Genomic DNA, 24,104 nt, shown 5'->3' with positions numbered 1-24,104 from the left:
GTAACAGGGAGCTGTCAGGTTCTATGACCCTCCAAACAATTCAATCACTCATGGGAGGATTCACCTTGGAGGGAGGACACCTTGATACTGGAGGAGCTCCATGGAGGCCATGCCCTGACATGTATCAAAACAGTGGCAGTCAAGGGCTAGAGGGCAACATGGCCACACTGACCAAATGCCACTGGCTTCTGGAATGTAAACTTGTCCTATCCACCAGGAGTTTTCTGTGTTGTGCTGGCAGCTTTTCTGCCTTGGTGTATATCCTGTCTTGGGTGCAGAACATTGAGCTATTGAGCAAAGAAGAGCTGTTTCAAAAAATGACCAGAGCAGAGAAGAAAAGGTTTGCATTGCTCTTGGGAGAAAGAGCAAATTCCCTAGCAAGGTCTGTGATGGCCGTAACCTGGCTGCCTTGTCACCTGCATCTTGCTGGTACTACACATCCCCTGGGATCAGCATTCCAGCCACTTTGGCCTTCGTTCCATCGCCTGTTCTCTGGTGCAACTTCCCAACCTCAGGGTCTTTGTCCACGGCCTTGCCTCTGCCTGGAAGGTGTCTCCCTCTCCTCTCCTTACCTACCTCCTGCTTCAGCTCTATTATTAACTGCTCAACAAATTATTCTCTGTGCTTCCTGAATGGAGCAATTCCTCCATCATCTGCTCTCCTACGTACCTCTGAAGCCCCCATCCCAGGGTCAGTTTTACATCAGGGGCATTTGATTCATGCCCTTCCCACCAAAAGAGACTGAGGGCATGAGGTCATGGGCAGGGACCGTGCCATTCACGTTCACTGCTGTAATTCTAGGGCCTATCACCATGCCTGGCTTACAGTAGATACTCAATAAATACCTATGGAATTAGTGAAAAAATGAAAAAGCAAGAGACCTAAGCGGCACCTATGTTCTTCATGGATTTGACCATCAAGTAGGGAAAGGCACATTTAATCAGGACTGGTGTGACAGCCATCTGAGAGTTCACGTGCAGAGACGACTTTATTATGGGAAGGAATGATGGTGACCAAGTGTGGCTTTGTTTTGTCACTTCTGTCTCAGGATCTAACCTGACAACTCCTGAACGCCTGCTTTCTTGTCTGCATTGATAGTCTCATATATCCCCTCCTTAGGATGCTTTTCCCAGTTGCTCTTTGAATTTGGAAAGCAAATTATTATTTTTTTTAAATCAAGCTTTCAGAAGTTTCTAAACATCTGCGTGTTTGGAACTGAAAGGGCAGGATAACTGGATGAAGTTTTCACCTTGTGGCTGGATGTTCTGGCATTAAACAGACAATGTCCTCATTTAACTCAAAGTTGCAGAATTCTCAACTCCTGAATATAATTAGAGGAAGTGGGATCTCAGGGCAGAATAGAAAATGTTGAGAAGGGGTTGAGGCAGTGTTTAAATACATAACAGGACTGACCGTGATGTCAGGCATGGGGACACGAGGTTGGTGCTGTTACTATTTTCAAATAAAAGCTTGTAGCCAGCTAATTCCTCACTGAATTATAAGACCCATGTGAGGACAGGGACCACACATGACTCTATATGTGGAAGCTTTTTTTAATAGATGCATATTAGATAGATGATAGCTTACACAGAAGGAAACATTTATGAACAGTGATGGTTTTTAGATTGGCTAAAGGGTCATTTCTGTTTCAAGAAGTCTCTGACAATAGGATAAAGCCCACATTGGCCCACGTGGGTGAGAACCATTGCTATTGGGAGTCCAGATAACATGGTGGTTAAGAGTGGGGGTCTTCAGTCAGACAGTCAGGGGTGAACTCTGGTTCTGCTACTTGCTAGCGAACAACCTTGCACTAGTTGCTTCCTCCATATGGAGCTCAGTTTCCTTATCTGGGAAATGACGATAATAGTTTTCAGCTGATAGGGTTAAGGTGAAGATTAAATGAGGAAGCATGCAAAGTGCCTGGAATAGTGTCAGGCACTAGAAAGTTCTCGGTTAATGTTAATGAACTTGTATGTCAAGAGGGAGGCTCTGTTAAGGCTCTTTCTCCATCATGGGATTCTGAGACTGGACGGCAGGAAAATGGGGGTGGAAACGCTGCCAGGCTAACCCCTGTTCCCTGACCCAATTCCTTCAGTCAGCATCTCCCAAAGTGAGGTCTATCGCTGTATTACTCAAAATAATGGATCCCTGAACTGTTTGCTAATGGTCCGTGACAAGATAAGGAGCTCAAGCCAGAATCAGTGCACTGCTTCATCCATCGAGAAAGTCTTGCTATGGAAAATAAAAGTGTCAGCTGAGGGCTTCCCTAGTGGCGCAGTGGTTGAGAGTCCGCCTGCCGATGCAGGGGACACGGGTTCGCGCCCCGGTCCGGGAAGATCCCACATCCCGTGAGCCATGGTCGCTGAGCCTGCGCGTCCGGAGCCTGTGCTCCGCAACAGGAGAGGCCGCAGCAGTGAGAGGCCCGCGTACCGCAAAAAAAAAAAAAAAAAATGTCAGCTGAACTATACAGTGGATTAGTGATGTGAACGATTCATATTCTGGTACAAGCTCTTTATCTTGTTGTGGACCGACACTGGGCCAAGGACCACGTTTTGAGTAAAATGTTAAAAAGAACAGTAATCCCATAAATTGGGAAAAGTGTTTTTCACGGTCAGTTAGGCTTGGTGGAAAATAATGCATGCACTATATTTTTCTTAGACTTTGATATTGTATATTAGTATATTACAGGTCTTGAGAAACCCCAAAGTAAATAAATTTGTTTAAATGTATTTAAGCTAGGATTTACCATATTTTCTTGAGCAAGAAACATTTGTGAGCATGTATGTGTGTGTGTTTTTACAACCGCTTTTAACAATTTTTCTGGTAAAGAACACGAGCTCAACTGATCATCTGATGAAAACAACGAATTCCAAGAGTGTGATCCACTCTCCTCCATTCAACTACGTACAAATCTAGGACCTTTCTGGTAGAAATTCATTTCCTACTGGCTCAATCATTCTAAGGAAACCAGAGAATTAAATCTTTTTCCAGTTGATAACAATCTCCTTTAACATAAAACTACCCTTATAAAATATTTTCGTCCAACCAGTTTCTTATACTTATGCACCAAAGAAAAGAAAGTATCTTCCTATATACACTAACCTCTAGGGAAATACTTAAAACTTTTCCTCTGGTAAGGACGGGTATTTAAAATCAGTGCACCAGTGGAAGTCTGGTTAGCAATGTACTAAGATCAAAGTGATCTTGTTTTCTATTGAACTTGACTCCAAATCCATTTTGTGTTAATGATTTTCTAGAAAACTCTTATGTATAATGAGCAGAGGCCTTAGAATTCCTCTTGTGATTTCAAATGAGTTCTTTGCATAACTTGGTAGCAAAAGGGACCTAGGCTCATATTTTTGATCTCTATTTAAATAAGTCCAATTGAAAAACAAATACTATAAATCAGCTCTAGGCTATGTTAACATTCTAAGGTTTCCTGAACAAGGAGCTTCTTGGTACTTTGCGCCGCGTGCACGCCTGCACACGCATACACATGCATGTGTAGTTTCAGGGGCTGGACCTCACACCTCTTACTCAAGCAAAAGTGAGCTCACATTGGAGAGCCAGGACCTGGTCTGGGGACAATGTCTTTCCCATGACACTCATACTTCAGATAATTCCATCTGAAAGATTCAGAAAATGGAGATACGTTTCTTCCTCGAATCATCCAATTATGCCCTGGATTTTCCATTTCCTTTAAAAGTATACAGAGAGCCCTTTAAAGGAAAAGACGGAGAAAATCATTCTAATAACTTCTGAGAAAAATCCGTCTGGGTCAGTGTGAATTAGGTTTGACCCAATGACAAGATCCTTGCTTGCAAAGCCTGGAAAAGGTTGGCAACCTGCCCCGGCCTGACCAACCGACCCACATCTCCAAAATTCAGACCATTTAATGACCAAAGTTCGGAAGAGAGAATGGGTCATAGTCTAGAATACTGTGCCTCCTGACCAGGGATTCTCAAGATAAACTGCACCAGAGACCATGGAAACATCGAGATTTTCTTCTCTAACATGATCCTTTTCTTCTTCTGGTACTAGTGGACTTCTCAGCTTCCCACTGTCATTGAGTGTACCTGTGGGGAGTGTCATTTACTAGTTCCTATCACATTCGAGAAGCCATGGCTGCCTTCCAAAGGGGTTGGGAGCAAGAGACAAAGAGAACTTGATCTTGAGCCAGGTATAGGATTCTGCTTATATTTACATTTATCTTGGATCTAATTACTACATGGTAAATGCAGCGCAACGAAGGTAGCTTTGAGATGAAAGAAAATATCTTCTTGTCAGTGAAAATGTTCTGAATCCAAGGCAGCTTTGGAGGGCCAGGGCAAACACACATTCAAAATAAAGCAGGGGCTTCCCTGGTGGCGCAGTGGTTGAGAATCTGCCTGCCAATGCAGGGGACACGGGTTCGAGCCCTGGTCTGGGAAGATCCCACATGCCGCGGAGCAACTAGGCCCGTGAGCCACAACTACTGAGCCTGCGCGTCTGGAGCCTGTGCTCCACAACAAGAGAGGCTGCGATAGTGAGAGGCCCGCGCACCGCAATGAAGAGTGGCCCCCAGCTTGCCGCAACTAGAGAAAGCCCTCGCACAGAAACGAAGACCCAACACAACCAAAAATAAATAAATAAATAAATAAATAAGCAAGTTAAAAAATAAATAAATAAATAAAGCAGAATGGATTGCTGGATTCACTATCATCAAAACATAATGCTGCTTTGAACTTTTTCCATATATTCATCAGACTTTCCTGAAACTCCTGGTTGTCCAGGTGAAAGACAAGATGGGAAGGAAGAGGAGAAAGGTAATAACATACAGCGAGCATCTGGCAATCGTAAGGCATCACACCAGTACTGTCAACACGTTACTCTATTTTATTAGCATGACCTCTGTGGGAAGAATGTAGGATGAGTTCCATTTTTCAGATGATGGCTGAGATGTGGTCAGAGCCCTAGCCCTTTAAAAATGTGACTCAGCCCCTTAGTAGCTGCAGCCCTTGGGTAAGTAACTTCAGCTTTCTGAATCAAATGTCCACATCTGTCAAATGTCTCAAACCCAGCTGAACTTCAGAACTACCTGGGATACGGCTGAGAACTATGGGTAGATCTCTTGGCCCTGTGCCTGGACATTCTGAATCAGTCAGCTGGGGATGATTTAAGACATTTCTAGACTCTGATGATCATCCAGATTTGGTAAACCATGATCTAATTCCACGCATCCTTTCTGCTCCACTTCCCCCCCCCCGCCCCCGCAAACAAAACGGAAACCCCACCTGGGCCCAAGGTTCCGGCAGCATCTACCATCTCCTTCATGGTTTCTTCTCTAGTCCCTGCTTACTCATATTTTAGTTTATACCAAATATTCAGATGAATATATCAGGCATTCTATTTAGTCCAAGAGGTAGGATAGTAGTATGGATTTTAGAATCATAAAGACATGAATTCAGGGACTTCCTGGGTGGTCCAGTGGTTAAGTCGCCATGCTTCCACTGCAGTGGGCACGGGTTCGATCCCTGATCAGGCAACTAAGATCTCACATGCCGTGCGGCATGGCCAAAAAATAGAAGAAAAAAAAAAAAAAAAAGCCATGAATTCAAGTCCAAGTACTACCACTTACTAGCGTCTGACCTCAGGCGGGCTGTTTAACCTCTCTGGCTTTGGTTCTCGCGTCTCTGAAATGAGGTTTATTTTATTACCTTCATTATAGGTTTTTCTTGAAGAATAAATGAGCCAACATATGGAGCATCCCTGGAACAGAGCAATTGCTAATCCATGTCCACTGCTCTTATTATTATTTCAGTTAGTTCCTTTGCCTCACATTGAACCCAACTAATGTCTCACTGAATATTAGCCTAAGAACAGGGACATCCACAAGTGTCACCCCTAAAAGGCAAAACATGTCAACACACTGAGGCTTGGTGGTGAGGGTAGTGCCCGGGGTTCCTGTGGAGTGCTTTCTGATCCCATACATGAAACCCCATGACACAGACTGATAGAATCAGATAATGATGGCCATCAATAACGATAACAGAAATTATTATTTATTTTCACAAACACAGAGTCCGTGCGTCCTGCTGAGTTACACACATCACATGCCAGCATTCACTTGTGCGGTAGTCAATCAATGGGGGATTGCAATATCCCCTCGCTGAGACAGGAGGGGGAAGGGATGGAGTGGAGGTTGAGAAATTACCCACACCAGAGTGACACATTCACAAAGTTAATCTAATCCAGGGGCCGTCCGGGTGCCACTGCGAGCATGTGAATATGGAGTAGCCTTGATTGATTTTGCACTGCAGTAGCTAAACACTTCATTTTTATTTGCAACAAATATAAGGAAAGGAAAGCTGAAGCTGTAAAAGCATTGGCTATGAAGCCCCTAGAGCATCAATACATCATAAAATGAAGTCTAGAAAAATTAAAAATGGGTACGGGAAGACTGTATCTGTGTCCTAAGAGGCCTCCGTTGTCGAGCAGAAGCCCAAAATGAAAACCTAAGGCAGTGATGGCCGAGCCTGACTCGACCAGTAATTTGCCCTGTTACTGGCCTGGGATTACCCATCCTCCTGGAGTGAGCCTTATCACACGGTCACCACGGAGGCAGCAAAAAACACAAAGGCTGTGTCTAGACCGAACACATTTCATTCTCGGTTCTGCCTCTCAGAGCCTCAGTTTCGTCTTTTCTTAATGGGGATAATCACATCCAGATCACCAGAAATAGGGAAAAGCAATTCATGTCCTACTGGCCCCCCAAGATCCTTGGGAGCATTAAATAAGACCCCCGCCCCCCCCCGGCATGAAAGGCCATCTATCCCTCAAGATGCATGTTGAAAATTCCTTCCTGGTCCTATAGCTCTCTCTTTCTGTTCTCCCTCTGACGTGCTATGACAATCTTCTGTGCTTTTCTCAGGACACTTACCCGATCCGGTGTTTCTCAAAGTTTGGCCCAGGGATCACCTGTGTCAGAATCACCCGGGGATTTTCTAAGGGGGATCTGGTCAGTGATGTTATTGGGTACAACTCAGACCTTCTAAACCAGAATCCCTAGTGATGAGGCCAGTGCCTGTGTTCTAAAATGCATCCCAGGAGACCGTGAGGGCACTGTGGTTTGAGAACCACTGCTTGAATAATTTCATGTTGCAGCGACTTGCAACATTCCCCCCCTGGGCCCTGGAGGACACAGAGCATGTTTCACTCATCTTTGTAAGACCCGCTCTGTAGTATGTACTTCGCACGTTGCCTGGTGCATAGAAGGCACTCAATAAGTAGGATAAAAAATACATTGAAAAGTTCTACGTGTCAGATGCTATTATCCTCATTGTTGTCTAGATCAAGGACCATGCAATAAATAGTCCTGGATGATGGTGAAGGGCAGGAGCTGTGGGGTCAGATAGACCTGGGTTCCGTTCTTGGCTTTGCCACTTATTATCTGTGAGGTCTTAAGCCAGTGCTTACCTCCCCGATCCTCTGTTTACACACCTATAAAATGGGCATGATGCATAAGCCATAGGATTGTGATGAAGAACCAACTATAAAATATACAGAAAACTGCTCAGTGTGGAGTCTGTCCCTAGGAAGGGCTGAATCAATGTAGTTGCTTTTATTGGTAAACTTAAACCAGTGGTCTGTTTAATCAGTTCTCTAGAAAACAGATCAGGCAGTTAAACTAGTTGTTTCACAAAAACGATCATTTTGGGGAAAAAAGTGTGTTTAGCCAAGCTGTCTAATCCCATGACCTGTTGGCAATAATCCTCAAGAAGTTCCCTTCAGAATTTGGAGCTGGTGAACGCTCATGTCGATTTGCCATGGTGTCTCAGACTGTGGCTAGGAGGGTGTCTAAACTGCCATCAGTGGGATGTGTAAACATCAGGGTCATTCTAGGTGGAAAAATCACAGGAAAGTCACAAGAATGTGTGTGTCCTGAGCTGAGAGAAAGACAGAAGCAGTCACCAGCAGAAGGCATGTGTGTAAAAACATGATATAATTGAATCTTTTCTCTAAAATACAGTGCATCCATTGTGTGCTCAACCTGTGGCAGAAAAGCCTTTGCAGCCCTCACCCTCGCCCTCCACTCCGCCCAAAATCTAGCTCCTACACTAAGAAAGCTTTGCCGAAGAATTCCGAGAGACACCGATAATGAAATTCCCCTGCTCTGCAATCATGAATTAGTATTTTCTTAGGACGTAGCTGTAGGGAATCATAAAGAAAAGCGTCAGATTTGGGGTCAGATGGATTAGGTTTGAATCCCAGCCCCACCACTTTCTAACCATGAGATCTTGGAGCAAACAACCACTTGTCTACTCTGAAACTCAGTTTCCACTTCTGTGTAATCGATTCATTTGACAAACATACCCTGAATACCTACCATGTGCCGGAGCTACAGGAGAGGAGACGCGTGGTTCCTGCTTTCACGGCGCTTACATTTCAGGGGAGGGGGAGGGGAGGCCGACAGTGGACTAATGATACATCTGGCCAGGAGGAAAGTTAAGAATAAAGGGGCAGGGTAAGGACACCGAGAGTGAATGGGAAGATGTGAGTGTGCTACTTCCCCTACAGAATTCTAGGAGAGCTTCTCTGAGAAGGTGGCACGTAAGCAGAGACTTAAATGAAAGGAGGGAGGGAGGCTTTGCCTGATCCAGAGAGGATAACAGAACCCGAGAGAGTTACTGTTAGGACAGAATGATATAAGGGTACACAATCCAGCACCTGGCATATAGGAAGCACTCAAAAATGTGGCTATTATTATTATTAATATTAATATTAGCTGTAAGGAATATCCATTAGAAAACCTGAGTTCATTACATCCCCTTCATTTTGGGGAGTTATGGTGTCACAGGTTGGGAGCTCACACCTTCCAGACAGACTCTGGGTAACTCTTTTGTAACTGGTTCAAAAGCACATTTCCACCTGGCCTAGGTTCCCAGGGCGCTGGCAGCCAGTCCTAACGAGGGAAATAGTAACTCCAGGCTCATTCTGCACAGATAAGTACGCTAGGTATGACTTCTCACCACCCATCTCCCCTCCCGGGCTGATTAAGTTACACGAACCATGAGTTTCCGTTGCCAAGAAAGGGCTCTGAGGTCTTCTTAGCTGTGGGTATTGGGAGGTTGGAAAGAAGGGCATGGAGAATCTTGCTAAGTGGAAGTACATAAGACCTCAAGGTGAGGTCAGAGGTCAGAGGTATGAAAACTCCGTGTGTGAATGTGTGGGTGAGAGAGAAAAAGGGAGGGAGGGGGAGGGAGGGAGAGAGAGACACATGCATACACCCTGACCTAGAATAATAATGGCACTAATTATTAAGAAAAGTATTTAAAATGCCCAATGTATGTGTCCAAGTTGAAGAGCGACAGCTCTTGATTTTCAATCCCAGCTCTGGAACAAGCAGTTGACAAACACTGGGCAAGTCATTTTCCCTCTCTGAGGCAGCATCAGGTTGAAGGGCTCAGGGTCCCATAGATCAAGGTTTAATGCTTAGCATGATCTTGGGCATCTCACTGAAACTCTGTGAAGCGCATCTGTTCAATGGGTATTTAACAGTGAACTGTACCTCATGAAGTGGCCAATGCAGATACAGTGTGCAGCATGGTGCATGGCACATAGTAAATGCACAGTAAATACTAGATCCCAGCATCTTCACCTGCCTTCCTACTTGGCTGGTCTGAAGATGAATCAGGGAATTAAGTAAGTAAACACTTTGTGATAAAAATGGTATTTTACAGGGCTTCCCTGGTGGCGCAGTGGTTGAGAGCCCGCCTGCCGATGCAGGGGATGTGGGTTCGTGTCCCCGTCTGGGAAGATCCCACATGCCGCAGAATGGCTAGGCCCGTGAGCCATAGCTGCTGAACCTGCGCGTCTGGAGCCTGTGCTCCGCAATGGGAGAGGCCACAACAGTGAGAGGCCCGTGTACCACACACACACACAAAAAGGTATTTTACAGCTTATAAGGTGTTATTATTAAACTATCATCACGATTATTGCTTTGAATGTTATAATATTAAGCAGGAGATGTAGTGTCCATAGAAGTGCTTCTCAAAGTCTCTCTGGGTAATGAGTGATTGGATTTGAAAGGCTATCTTGCATGAAAAAAGGAAAAAAAACAACCACATTCGTACTTTGAAAAGCTGAACCTCCCAGCACTGAAACAGAACAGGTTCATTACTCAGTGAGGATTAATTAGCTGTTGGGTATTATTAAACATTCTCACTTTCAAGATCCACGTAGAACTGGAAACTATGAAGTGTACGAGAGGTACAGGGAAGTACCTGTACCTAGTACCTAGGTACTAGTACAGGGAAGTACCTAGTACAGCGAAGGAAACTAGGTACTAGTACAGGGAAGGAAACCTAGGTACTAGTACAGGGAAGTACCTAGTACAGGGAAGGAAAAAAAAAGCCACAATTGCTGGCGATGCAAATGTCAAGAGCAGAGCATGTTAGTAAATTATGGTCTGATTAATATCACATCAGCTCATTCTCTGTTTGGAGTCATTGTTCTGAAACTGGTTTTCAGGGTTGCCTGGTTCTTCTTCTACCACTGGGATCAAAAAGAAAGCAGGCTGGCCTTTTCAGTGTTTGCACTGAAAGAACACCGGAGTGTGGATGTTTACACTGAAATGAGGATACTTGAAAGCCTAGGAAGGTAGACGAGATGAAATCAGATACGAGTTTTACAATATGATAGCAAATGTGTCTCATGACCTGGTACAATAACTTGAAATGACTGAAAAGTAACAGAGGCTCATAAAAACCAGAGCGTGGAGGAGCCTTAGAGATGATAAGAGTCCAGGGATAACAGATCCCTTTGTCTCAACCACCAGGGGCTCAGGATAAAAATGCAGATCCCTCTGGACCACGCAACTTGCTGAAGAGAATCACTGAGGCTGCATCCTGGGAATCTGCATTTGTAACTGGCACCCATGGTTGCAGAACCACTGACTTTGTCCAGTCCTCTGCTCAGTTGCTTAGAAACTAAGCACGGAGAGAAGAAATGAGATTCACTGGCCCAGGGTCACAGATGGTTAATAAGGACACAAGAACCAGAACTGGGGTTTTCTAAGTCCCAGCCACTCCTCAGGGCCTCCTTCCATGTTTGACATGTACAAGTCCACTTCATAACATCACTGTGTCACTTTGGGGACAACGGAGCTTACATAGAGTCCTTCTCTCTTCTTCATCATGGGAGTGACATCCTCCCGGGGGCTAAATACAAGTATACAAAATCCCACTGGATGCATGGACAACTGCAATTCATAGTGGGGACTAGAGATGGCATCTGAGAAATTCCATCCACATAGCAAACAAGAGCAAGGTAACATCTGGGCAGAAGTTCACGTTATAAACTCCCCAGTGCTGCCTAAGCCATCTGTTTTCTCCATAAGATTGCAAAGTCCGGAGGGGTGAGAGACTATCTTGTTCCTTTTGTATCACCAGTACTGTGCTTGCCACTTGGTAGACATCAGTGAATAGCTTGAGGAGTGAATACAAGAGTATAAAAAGTGTATGAAGAGAAAAATGGGAATTTTCTCAAACACATAGGCCTACTATCACTAGGGGGGAATAACAGTCATGAAAATGATGATGATGAGAGTAAGACTAGAAACCATCAGCAGGAACTAATATCACTGAGTGCTTTCTCTGAGTGAGACACTACACAGGCTAAGCTCTCTATCACACACAATACTGTACTGAATCTTCACAACAATCCCAGGAAGTAGCGACCATCCCTCATCCCTGTTGTGCAGATGTGACACGGGAGGCACAAGGATTTTAAGTAATGTGTCCAAGGCCACCATCCAGAAAGGAATGGAGCCAGAATTCTAACCCAGGACGGAGTGACTCAATGTTCATACTCTTCACTGTTCTCTCCTCCAGTCTCAAAACCTCTGAGCATTTAGAGCATCGACCCAGTCTGATAAGGTAAACTTGTACGGTTGTTCTCCAGGTTGAAGGCATAGGCGGACGAGAGGAAACAGAGCAGCCAATGCTCGTTGGCCCAGAAGAAGCTCAGTAGAAGGCCAGGTACCCACTACTACTGGGTACACACACGACAGCCTAGCATTATGGGCCGCAAAGAGTCTGTGCTCAAAAAGCATCTGCTGAATAAACAGATGAACAAATGAATGAATGAATGAACAAACCAACAAGCCAGCTAAGCAGGCACACGATGATCATTCAATTCCCACATTTGCCTCTAAACATAGGACGACAACCTCTTTTCCCCACAGGTATTGATACTTCAGTGTCTCTTCGCAGTTTTTGGTTTTCAGTAGAGCTGCTGGCATCTGAAAGCACATATTTTAGCCAGTTCTGGAAGTGGCTAGGGGCCAGGGCTGGTCCCAACATGTGCCTGGCTTTACCGTTCACAATGAACGCTCCAAAACTAAACTCATCACCCAGTCCCAGATCATTTTAATCTCTATCTAGAGAGCCTTCCTTTAAAAGTCCGCTTTTAGAAATCCATTTCTAACACCATTTCCCTAACAGACATATCCCAATCTCCCAGAACCAAATATAATTTCGCCCTCCTTCGATCAAACTGCAACTCTCTGACTCTCATTGCATTTATCTTACTCTAGTTACTGTCATAAACATTTGCATATTAGTCCTACCCATCCTCTTTCCTTACCAGACTGTGCTTTTCTGGACAGCAGGAAGGAAGCTACCAAGACTAATAGTAGAGATCACTTCTTGAGTACCAGCCGTGGAATAAGGGCTTTTCACCCTCACTGCATTTTAGCCTCAGAAACCCACACACAGTAAGGTACTAGGTTCACTGTTTTGCAGATGGAGAAACTAAAAATAACTTGCACGACAGAAGTTCAAAAAAGGGAGTGACTATGTGATAGTCTGGTAAGTGGCAGAATTTGAACCCAGGCCTGTTTGATTCAGAAGTTCATGTTCCGAATCACAAGACTCCAACTTCCTGTCTGGGGAGTTCCATGCCTGTACCTTGAAGGTGCTCAAGACATGTTAGATGATGCAAACAGACAGAGGCTAAGAACATAGTAATGCATGGCAGTGACCCTGCAGGGAAGTCCTCAGGGGCAAAAGGAAACGTGGATTTATAGTCATCAGAGGTTGGTGCCTGTCCTGTTCCTTCACCTACCACCAGAGACTCATGCAGGCGTGGCCTCTGCTTGATCTCCCTCCCTCACACCTGAGAGGGGCAACCTATAGCAGCAGTCAGCATGCAGCCAAACTTCCCCTCCACTTCCCCTGACCTTGGTTGCCAAGGAAACTGAAAGACAGCGGAAAACCAGCCGTTGGGCTCACCCGCAAGGTGGTGATGGTGGCAGGATCCCGCAGCCGGCCCTCCTCATCTTTCAGGTTGTAGCCTTCTGGCCTCTTATCACGCTCGCTGACTTTCCACAGCTTCACAGTTTTATCTGCGGAGGGCAACCAGAGGAAATCAAAATGACGGTGAGAGGAAACTGGTAAAGGAGTCTTTTTTTTTTTTTTTTTTTTTGCGGGACCCAGTTGGGGGCGGTTGCAGGGAGAGGTGATGGTCACGATGGAAGGGACTGCTAGGGAAACTGGCTCATGTCAAGGGCTTCAGTGCATAAATCTCAAGGCCTCTGAAGGCAGAGCTCATGTTTCAAAATGAAAACATTTATTGTGCTGAGACAAACGGTTTCCCTGACAATGGGCTGTTAAATCTATAGCTTACATTTAAATTGGATCATTCAATAATATATCCTGGACACTGAATAAGAGTAGTCGCAACATGTAGAATTAACGATGTAACCATGTTAGCGCTTTCCATGGAGAATTTACTTAATATTCACAATAACCCTGAGATGCAGGTCCAATTATTATCCTCATTTCAGCATCCCACCTCACTAAACACTGTCCCTAGCATGACCTGAAAGTCCCTCCGTGACCTGCACCCCTACGTCCTCACACTTTATGATCTCACTGTCTACCCCACTCCCTGCCACTTCCTGTGCTCCTGCCACCCGGTTTCCTTACAGCTCCTTGTATAGGTTAATCCCACTCCAGCCTCAGGGCTTTTGCACTAGCTGCTCCTCCTGCCAGGAAAGCCCTTTACCCTCTTTTTCACAAGATTTGTTCCTTCACTTTGCTCTCCTCTGTTTATGTCCCAACCTCAGAGGGGGGTCTTTCCTAACCAACCTACAGAAAGATGTTTTCCTCACCGTTCTGTATCCCCTCTTCCTGCTTTATTTTTATTCAGAGTACGTTTCACTCTCTGGCAATTTAATTATCTCGTCTCCCCCACAGTAATTTAAATATCATTGGAGGCAGGGATTCGGTCTGTCTTGTTCCTCACTGTATCTCCAGCACCTACAACAGTGCCTGGGGCATAGTGGATGTTCAAGAAATAGGAGTTGGATGAACGAATGCATCTCATTTACACAGTGCATCTTGTTAGCGGTACTCGGGGAAGTAAAATGAGAAGGAGATTCATCCAAATGCTTTCCCCTTGCAGTCTCTTTTCTGAGTCCCCAGCTGGAAATGACCTTTCTCAGTTCTGTACTGTCCCAGGACTCTACACCACTTGGTGACCCCTGTCATTCTCTACAGCAATACAACAGGGGTGAGGACTCCAATGCCTACAAGAGGTAGGCAGTGCCCGGGGAATGAGTGAAAGGGGGCGGGGCATCGAGGGAGCTGGAGATGGCATGCCCCACCTGCAGTCTTTTGATTCCATCTTTTAAAAATTGAAGTAGAGTTGATTTACAATGTTGTGTTAGTTTCGTGTGTACAGCACAGTGATTCAGGTATATGTACATACATATACACACACACACACACACACACACACACACACACACATATATATATATACACACAGATATATATATCTATGTATACTTTTTTCAGATTCTCTTCCCTTATAGATTATTACAAAATATTGAGTAGAGTTCCCTGTGCTATACAGTAGGTCCTTGTTGGTTATCTATTTTATATATAGTAGTGTGTATAGGTTAATCCATTTTTTAAGGAAACATGTTTGGGCCAAACAGATCATGTCTGTGGTTGCAGGCCTTTGTAGGCCTTTCTTATCAGATCCTGCGTTCATTATTTGTGCTAACTTCTCTTCTGGATGGCAGACACTCGACGGCTCCTCTGCGTCTTGCTCTGTGCCTACACAGGGTGGCTTTGGAAGCAGACAACCTTGGGTCCCATCCCGACTCCAACGCCAGCCACCACGTGGCCGAGGGTTGGGATTCACGTGCAGTAGGCGCCTAACTAGTCTTTGGGTGACAGACAAAGGGGAGTAGCAGATAAAGCAGGAGAAAAGGTACAGAGTGGCCAATTAAGTTTGAATTTCAGAAATATGAGTAATTTGTTAGTATAAGTATGTCCTCAATACTCCAATCTTACAAATAGAGATAGTTAACTTCTCTACACCTCAGTTTCTTTATATGTAAATTGGGGAAAACAGTGTCGTCCTCATGGGGCTCTTTGAGGATTAAATGAAAGAATGCATGTAGTGTTTAGCCCAGTGTTGCACTTCTAATAATGGTTCACAAATAGCAGCTGTTGTTAGAATTAGCAAACTGGGCAACTGTTCTGCAATAATAAGATGTTGCTCTGACAGCGTGAGCTTCATCCCATGATGATGTCAGCACATCTTACTTCCTGTCTGTAAGGCTGTCAGGGGAGGAAAGCCACCCCTGTATCCTGCCTATATTAGGATTCCCTTGCTCCTCTGCCCCTCATCTCCCTCCTCCATCTCTCCTTGGCAAATGCCTTGTCCTCAGCAGTCTGAAATGCACATTATGAAGTGGGCTTCCTGCAACAATTTGGCTGCTCTAACAGAGAAGGGCCCCTGTTTCCTAATATGTGGGCATCACTTGGGCTGGTCATGTCTGCTGGCACACCTGTAAAGTCTACTAAGTGTTAAGATTTGTGCATTCAGCCCGGCTTGTACTGGGACAGAAGGCGAAGAAGTCTTTCCCAGATGTTGGGTTGAATTTAGAATTTTCTATCTATACTCTTCTGGTCCTACCCTCTCTGAATATAGGCTGCATAATGACCTGCTTTTTAGGTTGAGAAGATGAAACATGGGCCATATGTATTCAGTCATTTGATTAACTACTAATCAGAGATCAGAGTAGATTAGCTACTGTGGCTTAGAAGAACCCAAATCAGTGAATTTTAATACTGATTATTTTCTATTGCTGGGCTTTGGAATGGAGCCCATCCCAACTGCAAGGCAATTCTTCTTTTATGTTTTTCATATTAGGAATGATAAATTGCTATACAGAGAAAGAGAGAAATTGGAGGTAAAACATAAAGAATAAAAATCCCTAAAATCCCTGCAGTCTGGGACAACCATTGTTAACATTTTACATAGTTCCTTGTAGTATTTTTTTCTATGCCTTTTTTTGAAGAGGGGTACAAACCTATAATAATATCTCATATATAGATTTTACATTTCTCATTTTATTTTCTTCTTTTTATTACACAACTGGTACATAAAATTGTAGAAAATGAAAATGAACACAAAAAAATTAAAAACTCCTTCAATTCCAGTAGACAAAGACAACTACTATGAAAAATTTATGTATATCCTTGTATTATATTTGTGTGTGGAATTATATAACTTTTTAAATAGCTTTTAATAGATGTATCATGCTATACATAGTTTATAATACGCTTTCTTCCTATTTACCTATCTATACCAACATCTATTTCTACAAATACATAATGTATTTGTATTTTATGTATTTAAAATACATAAAAGAATTAGTTAATAATTAAAGAGAGAATTAGTTAATAATTAAAGGTCTAGTAATGGGAGATTTATTAATAAACTATAGAAAAAAACATACAAGGGAATACCATGCAGTCATTGAAAATGTTATGGTATTTTAGGAGAAATATTTCATAATTAGGAAGGTATTCCTGTTATTATGTGTTATATTATTATATAAAAAAATCTGGTTGCAAAACAGTTATAGAATATGTCATATTTTTGTTAAGAAACAAACAGATTTATCCATGCCTCTTTGCTTTTCTCTTTTTTTTTTTTTGGGTTCACGGGCCTCTCACTGTTGTGGCCTCTCCCGTCGCGGAGCACAGGCTCCGGACGTGCAGGCTCAGCGGCCATGGCTCACAGGCCCAGCCGCTCTGCGGCATGTGGGATCTTCTCAGACCGGGGCACGAACCCGTGTCCCCTGCATCGGCAGGCGGACTCTCAACCACTGCGCCACCAGGGAAGCCCTGCTTTTCTTTTTAAAAGACATTAACAGTGGTTCTCTCTGGATAGGAACACTTTCCTTTGTTTCTCTGCATTTTCTAATTTTTTTTACAATGAACACTTATTACTCTCATAGCATGAAAAACAAATTAAGTATACCTTTTCCTCTCATCATAGGAATTAAGATAGAAGTAGACATTCTAGGTAAAGCAATGTGCCTTCATCTGGCAAATAATTTTAAGGTCTATCTTTACAACTGAAGGTTGGTTTTATTTTGCATTAAAATTTCTAAAGCTGGGAATGTATTCTAGCAGAAGATAAAAACTGTACCCAGCTATAATGAGATAAGCACAATTTTTTTTAAAAAAAAGATAATTGATGGTGAATTCAATTCAATTCCCCATGGTTGGGGTGCCTGGAGTTATTCTTGACTTTATTATCACACAATTTTTCTTGATTCAGTAGCTTGAAGCTTTCTGGATAAAAAAGTCTGAGGAACATGTGGCTGTTACTATGAGTAATGGCTTTTTCTTTCTTCTGGCTGGCTCTCTGAGTAGTTTATCATTACTTGTGGCAGCTTTTAAACACAATCTTATCATCTATCTTCATTTTCTCTTTTGTACAGTAATTCCAATTGTCTTCCATTAATTTTTGCATGTTAACCTATTTGGCTTAAGGGGGATTCTCAACCTCAATATTAGTATAAAAAAGAAAATCACATATGAGCATGGGAATTTTTCTTCTAAGAATCATTTTGAGATGCTGTTGGCATATGAAATAGCATCCCAAATGGGAAGATAATATCCTTGTTAATCAAAAAACTATTTAAAAACTCAATTAACAGAACATTATGCTATATAATTAATCTTCATTGCATTTCACTGATTTCTTTCCCATCCCCCCCACAAAGTAGTTAATATGTCTTTTATGTCTTTGAAGTTTATTGTAATAATCAATAGGCTACGTTTCATAATATAAAGTAAGCTAGCTATAGAAGATAATCAGATGCTTTTTCTCTGCCTAAAGTAATTAAGTCAAAATCATCAGAAGTTTCTTCCATTCTAAGTTGTGTTGAATCTGCTGAGCCTTTGAGGGAAACTTAAACAAAACTAAAAGGGAAGAGACTGAAACAAATCATGTGGCTTGACTTTTGGGAAATCAAGATCAAAAAATGTAAACAAAACAATAAATGAGAAAAAATTAAATTACTTGGAATCTGGAGAAACAGATGGGTGGAGATCTGGTCATGTTGAGATAAGCTATGCCTGAATAACCCTAAACTGGCTATTTCAGAACTGTAACTTTATAGATTTATACACTGGCTTTTTCATTTGAGGGATTTTTTTGGTTCATATGCATTAAAAACATTCCCCTCCTGTTTTTCATAAGATTAAAATAAAACTCATCGTGAAAACTTAGACAATAAAAACAATAAGTTTTTATTGTCTAAGTTTTCACGATGAGTTTTATTTTAATCTTATGAAAAACAGGGGGGAAATTTAAGGAATAAATTGACAAGTCACCCCTAATGCACAGTCAAAATTAATCACGATAAACCTTTCAGTGTGTTTCCTTTCAGTCTTTAAAAATGTTAATATATGTTTGATCGTAGTATATACACAGTCTGCATTTTTTTTAACTTACATATGAGCATTACCCTTTCTTAATAAATGTTGGAGATAGGCAGAAAGCAAAGCCCTTGTTTCTTGATTTATATTTAAATGTGTACTCCTCAAAGACACACACACACAGGATGATGAATCACTCTCCAGCTTATTTGCTTGGGAGATGGTGTTTAATTTGTATATACTAATCCTCTAATTGTTATGCTATTCAATTAGCACCCTTTCGTATATGATTTGATTCTGAATTGTTCTGAGTGTAGATGGCCTCTTTCACAGCAAGGGTATTAAGAAGTTTTAGGGTTGGTAATTCCACTGTGTAAAGGTTTCCAGATTAATACGGAATCGGCTTCCGTGTTCAACCCCGAACATTCTCTCTCTCTGACCTATTTATATCAACTCTCCCTAAACCAACAAATGATATAAGAAGAGTATGAAGGGAGAAGGGAGAAAGAGAAGAAACCATTACTTGATCAGTGTTTTGATGGCGTCCCCTCTCTTCTTGACCTATGTTTCTACTAGAGAGCTTGATTGTGTCAGACAAGGACATCTGCTTTCCAAACCCCCAAATATATTCAGGGATTAATAACTTCTACTGAGTACGCCAAACACACAGGGACGGCATGTTTAGTTTCCCGAAACGTGTTCCCAGAATAACATTCAGTAAATCTTTAGACAGGAAGTCACATTCCCAAAACACCTGGAAATAATCTGCATTAGTCAAAAACTACAGATAACAAGTCTCACATAATTCGACCATAAATTTGTTATTTTTAAAAAAGAATAAGTACTATTTACTGAGGGCCTATTCTCTGCCAGCCATTCTGCTAGGCATCTTGCAGATATGGTTTCTAAGTTTTTCAACAGCCTGCAAGGTAAAAAGGAAAATGGAGGCTAAAAGAGATTGAAATACATGGTTTGCTGACTGTATCTCTGAAACTACCAAACAAGACAAGTCACCTCCACATACCATTAGTAGACAGAAGGAAGTAGGCTGCATTCTGCTGAGGGAGCCATCTTATTTTATTGATTTTTTCTTCTATTTCTAAACTCTTCAGGTAATCGAACTCGGGTTCATGGCTCTGGAATGTGCTGTAAACATTGTATTCACCCCTACGATGAACCTGATTTTTACTCTGTAGGAAGGGAAAAAAAAGTCACATGAAAGATTAAATCACATAAGCCAACTGCAAATTCACCAGTTCCTTCCTTTTTCTGAGTAGAGTCATGAGGGGTGAGACGGGCAGGCCGTGTCCAAGTGGGCTGAGGGCAGGACTACGACGGCCATGGGTTCCTCTTTAGCTCAGGGCCCTCAGGCTGTGGTAAATACTGGCCCCTTCAATATTTACAACTTTTTACTTATAAAGTATATACATAAACTGCTGCATGTCTTGGACACCCTTAGGAGTGAGTCATCCCATGCTGATGTCCATACAGACTTGTATCAATCTTTTAACAAAAACACAAAGCTATAGCATCTGCACCTTTCACCGGCCTTTTAAAATCTCATCAGATCTTCACAGAATCTCTGAGAGGTGCACAGAGCAGGGAAATGAACAAAAGAGGCTCACAGAAATTAAAATGACTTCTCAAAGGTCACACAGCTTATAAGCAGTGGATCTCTCCCTCTCCTTTTTCCAACATGAATAACAAAACAGACATGAGCGCAGAGATGACATGTGAATCATTAGGAGAACCATGAGACTTTACACTGGCTTTCCCCCAGCGCTGATTATGCAAAGTGCACACAGCAGGAACTAAATAAATGGTGAGAGAACAAAACATAAAGGAAGGGTGTGCAGAAAGGGAGGAGACAAAGAAGAAAGGTGGATAGGAGGAAAAGATGGTGTGAAAGAGAGAAAGGGAAGAAGGGAAAAGGAGGAGGAGAGGTTTGCATTTTAGGACCTAGTGAGCAAGGGCCTCAAGATTCAGGCTTCGGAAAACTGTGTTCAAAAATTCAAACCCAGGTCTTGCTAGGCATTTGTCACAAATGCTTGACTCTTAATAAAAGGCTCAATTAAAAAAAATTTATCTCTGGGTAGATACTGAACATTCAAACCCAAGTCTCAATTTACTGATGGGTGATGGTACTGATACCCAGATGTTAAATGTGCCTGTGAGGGCACTGAGGTTCCTTGAACAAATTTTCCAGGACAGCACGTCTTGAGGATTCACGCACAGGAGCCACACACGGGAATCAAAAGGAGGCCTGACCTAGATGTTGTCACATGGCTGTGTTTCTCAAGCTCAGTGTTCATTCAACCCCAAGTCTCACCGCAAAGCCCAACATTTAACTGCAGGCTATTATCCTCAACATTTATTCCTTATTGCACAATACCACCCTCCTTTGGAAAATGTGTCCCCCTTCTTTCTACTAATGAATCAGGTTCCCCAAATATTTCAGTAAATTAAAATAGGTGAAAGCTATAAATACCTAATGGGAAACATGGAGCGGAATATTACTGGCAACACTCTGCCTTGGGTAATTCATGCTAAACAGTTCCTCTGGTTTCTCTTTATCATCACTATGAACCTAATTGGATTTTTTTAAAAATTGAAGAAGAAGGTTTGAAAATCAATTTTAAAAGGACTTTAAAGGCTGACATCCTCGCTCCTATCCTGTTTACTGCAGAGAGAGCTAGTCCACCTGAAAAATAAATTTTTACGAGTGTTGATTTGCTACCATCCAAATCAGACTGTCAAGTGTGTGTAGGATGTGCCAGACCAATTAGCACTAGGCAGCTCCGGAAAAGCAGGAAAAATTCCAGGTCACGAAGAGCTATTAGTTCCTACTTGCCAACAACATTTTCGTGTTTCCAGGGCCAATGGAATAGGCTGGGTGCCTGATTTAACGCTGAACACTTGAATTCATACAGAACCCCGAGGGATTACGATGCCCTTATAGAAATTAATTGCAAATAATGTGCAATTACCAAATATATCACCTCTAAATGAGGCTTTCCTTTTTTGAGGGGAGGTGGAACACAAATGACTTTGAGGCACAAAGCAGGCTTTAAATTGCTAGGGAAGTCTCTTGTGAAACCTCCCTCCTGCACGGGGCCCTCCTGCTACGCTGTGCCGGGTGAATCTCCGAGGCAGGCAGTAGCAGATGGGCGAGTTATTTGAACACAGACTGGCCTGCTGGAAGCTTCAGGACCACGCCGGCGGAGGCCAAGGAAATCAAATTGGGCCATAATTTCATTCTGACAGAACAGAAGCAGACACCAAAAAACTCAATTTATATGAAAAAGAGAAACAATTCCTAGTGGAACCCAAGTCTCAGGAAGAAATGGGCTTTTCGAGATTCACTGGGAGTTAGAACTGCTGCTCAGAATGCATAGAGCATTCAGCTGCAGGGAACTTCGTGTCACCTATAGTAAAGTGTGGGCTACGTGCATTGCTCAGATGGCATTTTCTGGGATTTCACTCCCTTTGGTAGGGGGAGCTACCATTTTCTTCTTTTTTTTTTTATGGTTAGCAATAAAGTATTTTTAATTAAGGTATGTACGTTGTTTTTTTAGACATAATGCTACTGCATACTTAACAGACCACAGTATAGTGTAAATATAACTTTTATATGCACTGGGAAATCAAAAAATTGGTGTGACTTGCTTTATTGTGATATTCCCTTTATTGCGGTGGCCTGGAACTGAGCCCACGATCTCTCTGAAGTGTGCCTGTAAATTGTATGTATTCTCTTCTGACCCAAGTTATCCTTTTCATATCTGTTGGGGAAGGGTTATATTTTTTATCCTAGGTATTCTGTTAGGAGTCCCTGAATTTCAACAGCTGGAGGAGGATAAACCCCACTGAAAAAGGAGGCGTTACACTCAACGAGCACCCGTGGAATTTTGCAGGTCAGATGAGAAGTGAGGTCGTTTTGAATGTGCAACACCCAGGTTTGGAAAGATGAGACCTTGCCCAGAAAAGGCTCTATTTTCCGGTGCTTTTGTGAGCCTGAGTGTGTAACTACTGATGTTAATGACTTTTTGGCAGTTTTAGTTTGCAAGCCAAGCAGCAAGGTTAAGGGCAACACATGGGGATTAAGGAACGGTGGGAAGCCTTCTTTAAAAGAAGAAAATGGCTATTTTGCATTCACTGCCACTTACCTCCTGCTCTCGTTGAAATATTACAACCCGACCCCCCTTGTCCCCTGTCGCTAGTAATTCTCCCGTGTGGTTGAATTCTACCGTAGAGATAATGTCAGCTGAAAAAAAAGAAGACAAAGGCAATTTAAGTAACTGCACACTTACTTTGAAACGATAGATAATAGACATACTTTTCTGTGCATTTAAGGGCTTAGGGCTTTGTCTCTGCAGTGGAATTTACAAGGATTCTGTGTTCTGTATTTTAAGTGCCACTAGAAGTGGCACTTGGGAAAGTAAATTTCCCAGATGCCCACCCTGCACTGTGGTCTCTAGGAACAACTGGAGAGAACAAAAGGAAAAAGCACATTCAGACCCTTTTGTTTTGGGCAAGAGAAAATGAATTTCTTTACGGCTCATGGAAATGGCAATTTTCTTTGATAATTTCTACCAACCACAGGCTCTTTTCCCACCCGTGTCCTTCTGCATTCCCCTTTCTTCTACACCCAGAAACTTCCCCAGATGAGTTTCAGTTGTGGAATCCAAATGAGGGATGAAGACTGAGGAAGAAGGGGTGAGATGCTTGAAGCTCAGACACCGAAAACAAAGGGGCGGATCACAGAGGAATCGTCGGGAAATCGCCAGGAGCTGGAAATTCAAGGAGGGACCCCACAAATGCTCCCCCTTTTCTGGTGAGCCGAACACACCCTTCTGGAAGAGCAGGGCCTTACTGCAACCCCAGGAGAAAGGTGCTGAGAAAACAGGGTCACGAGGTCAGAGGGAAGAGAGAAATTTGTACTCTGTATTTCTTATTTTTTAAGTGTATTTTTTTTATTGGAGGATAATTGCTTTACAATGTTGTGTTAATTTCTGCTGTATAATGGCATGAATCAGCTATATGTATATCTATATCCCCTCCCTCTTGCACTCTGTATTTCTAAACAGAGAAAAGACACAGGCATCAGGAACTCAGCTCACGGATAACTGCTGAAGGAATGCCAGCCTACCAAGTCTTTCTTCAATGCTGGTAAGTTGCCCCCTGAGGAACACGGACAGGTAAATTACCTATGATTGGATTTATTAGGGCTATTTTTAGAAAAATGTCAGAGGTTAATTCCTCTGCAATTATTCCCCTGCAGGGCTCCAACAATTGCTACAGAGAGTGCAAATGAGTTTAAAAAAAAAAAAAAGAAGGAAGCAGGGGAATTATGACTGTGGCCTTTGACAGAAG

The 24,104-nt window shown here is 42.7% G+C and overlaps 1 protein-coding gene and 1 long non-coding RNA gene across 7 annotated transcripts in view; one reads left to right on the top strand and one right to left on the bottom strand.

The window, feature by feature from the left end:
* PPP2R2B (protein phosphatase 2 regulatory subunit Bbeta) overlaps positions 1-24,104 on the bottom strand; it is a 456,145-nt gene that overhangs the window by 85,925 nt on the left and 346,116 nt on the right. For all 6 annotated transcript variants that reach the window (XM_049708048.1, XM_049708047.1, XM_004280391.3 and 3 more), the window contains 3 exons: positions 22,898-22,995; positions 19,759-19,924; positions 13,272-13,384 (listed from right to left, as the gene is read on the bottom strand). In XM_049708048.1, coding sequence (XP_049564005.1) covers positions 13,272-13,384; positions 19,759-19,924; positions 22,898-22,995 — 377 coding nt within the window. The remainder of the gene's footprint in view (positions 1-13,271; positions 13,385-19,758; positions 19,925-22,897; positions 22,996-24,104) is intronic.
* LOC125964018 (uncharacterized) lies at positions 22,217-23,882 on the top strand. Its single transcript, XR_007476512.1, has 3 exons — positions 22,217-22,645; positions 23,384-23,565; positions 23,819-23,882. It is a non-coding gene; the product is annotated as an uncharacterized LOC125964018 (long non-coding RNA).

This window comes from Orcinus orca, chromosome 3 (genome assembly GCF_937001465.1).
Source record: "Orcinus orca chromosome 3, mOrcOrc1.1, whole genome shotgun sequence".
Classification (NCBI taxonomy): Eukaryota; Metazoa; Chordata; class Mammalia; order Artiodactyla; family Delphinidae; genus Orcinus; species Orcinus orca.
This window is presented reverse-complemented; position numbering and strand designations above follow the sequence as displayed.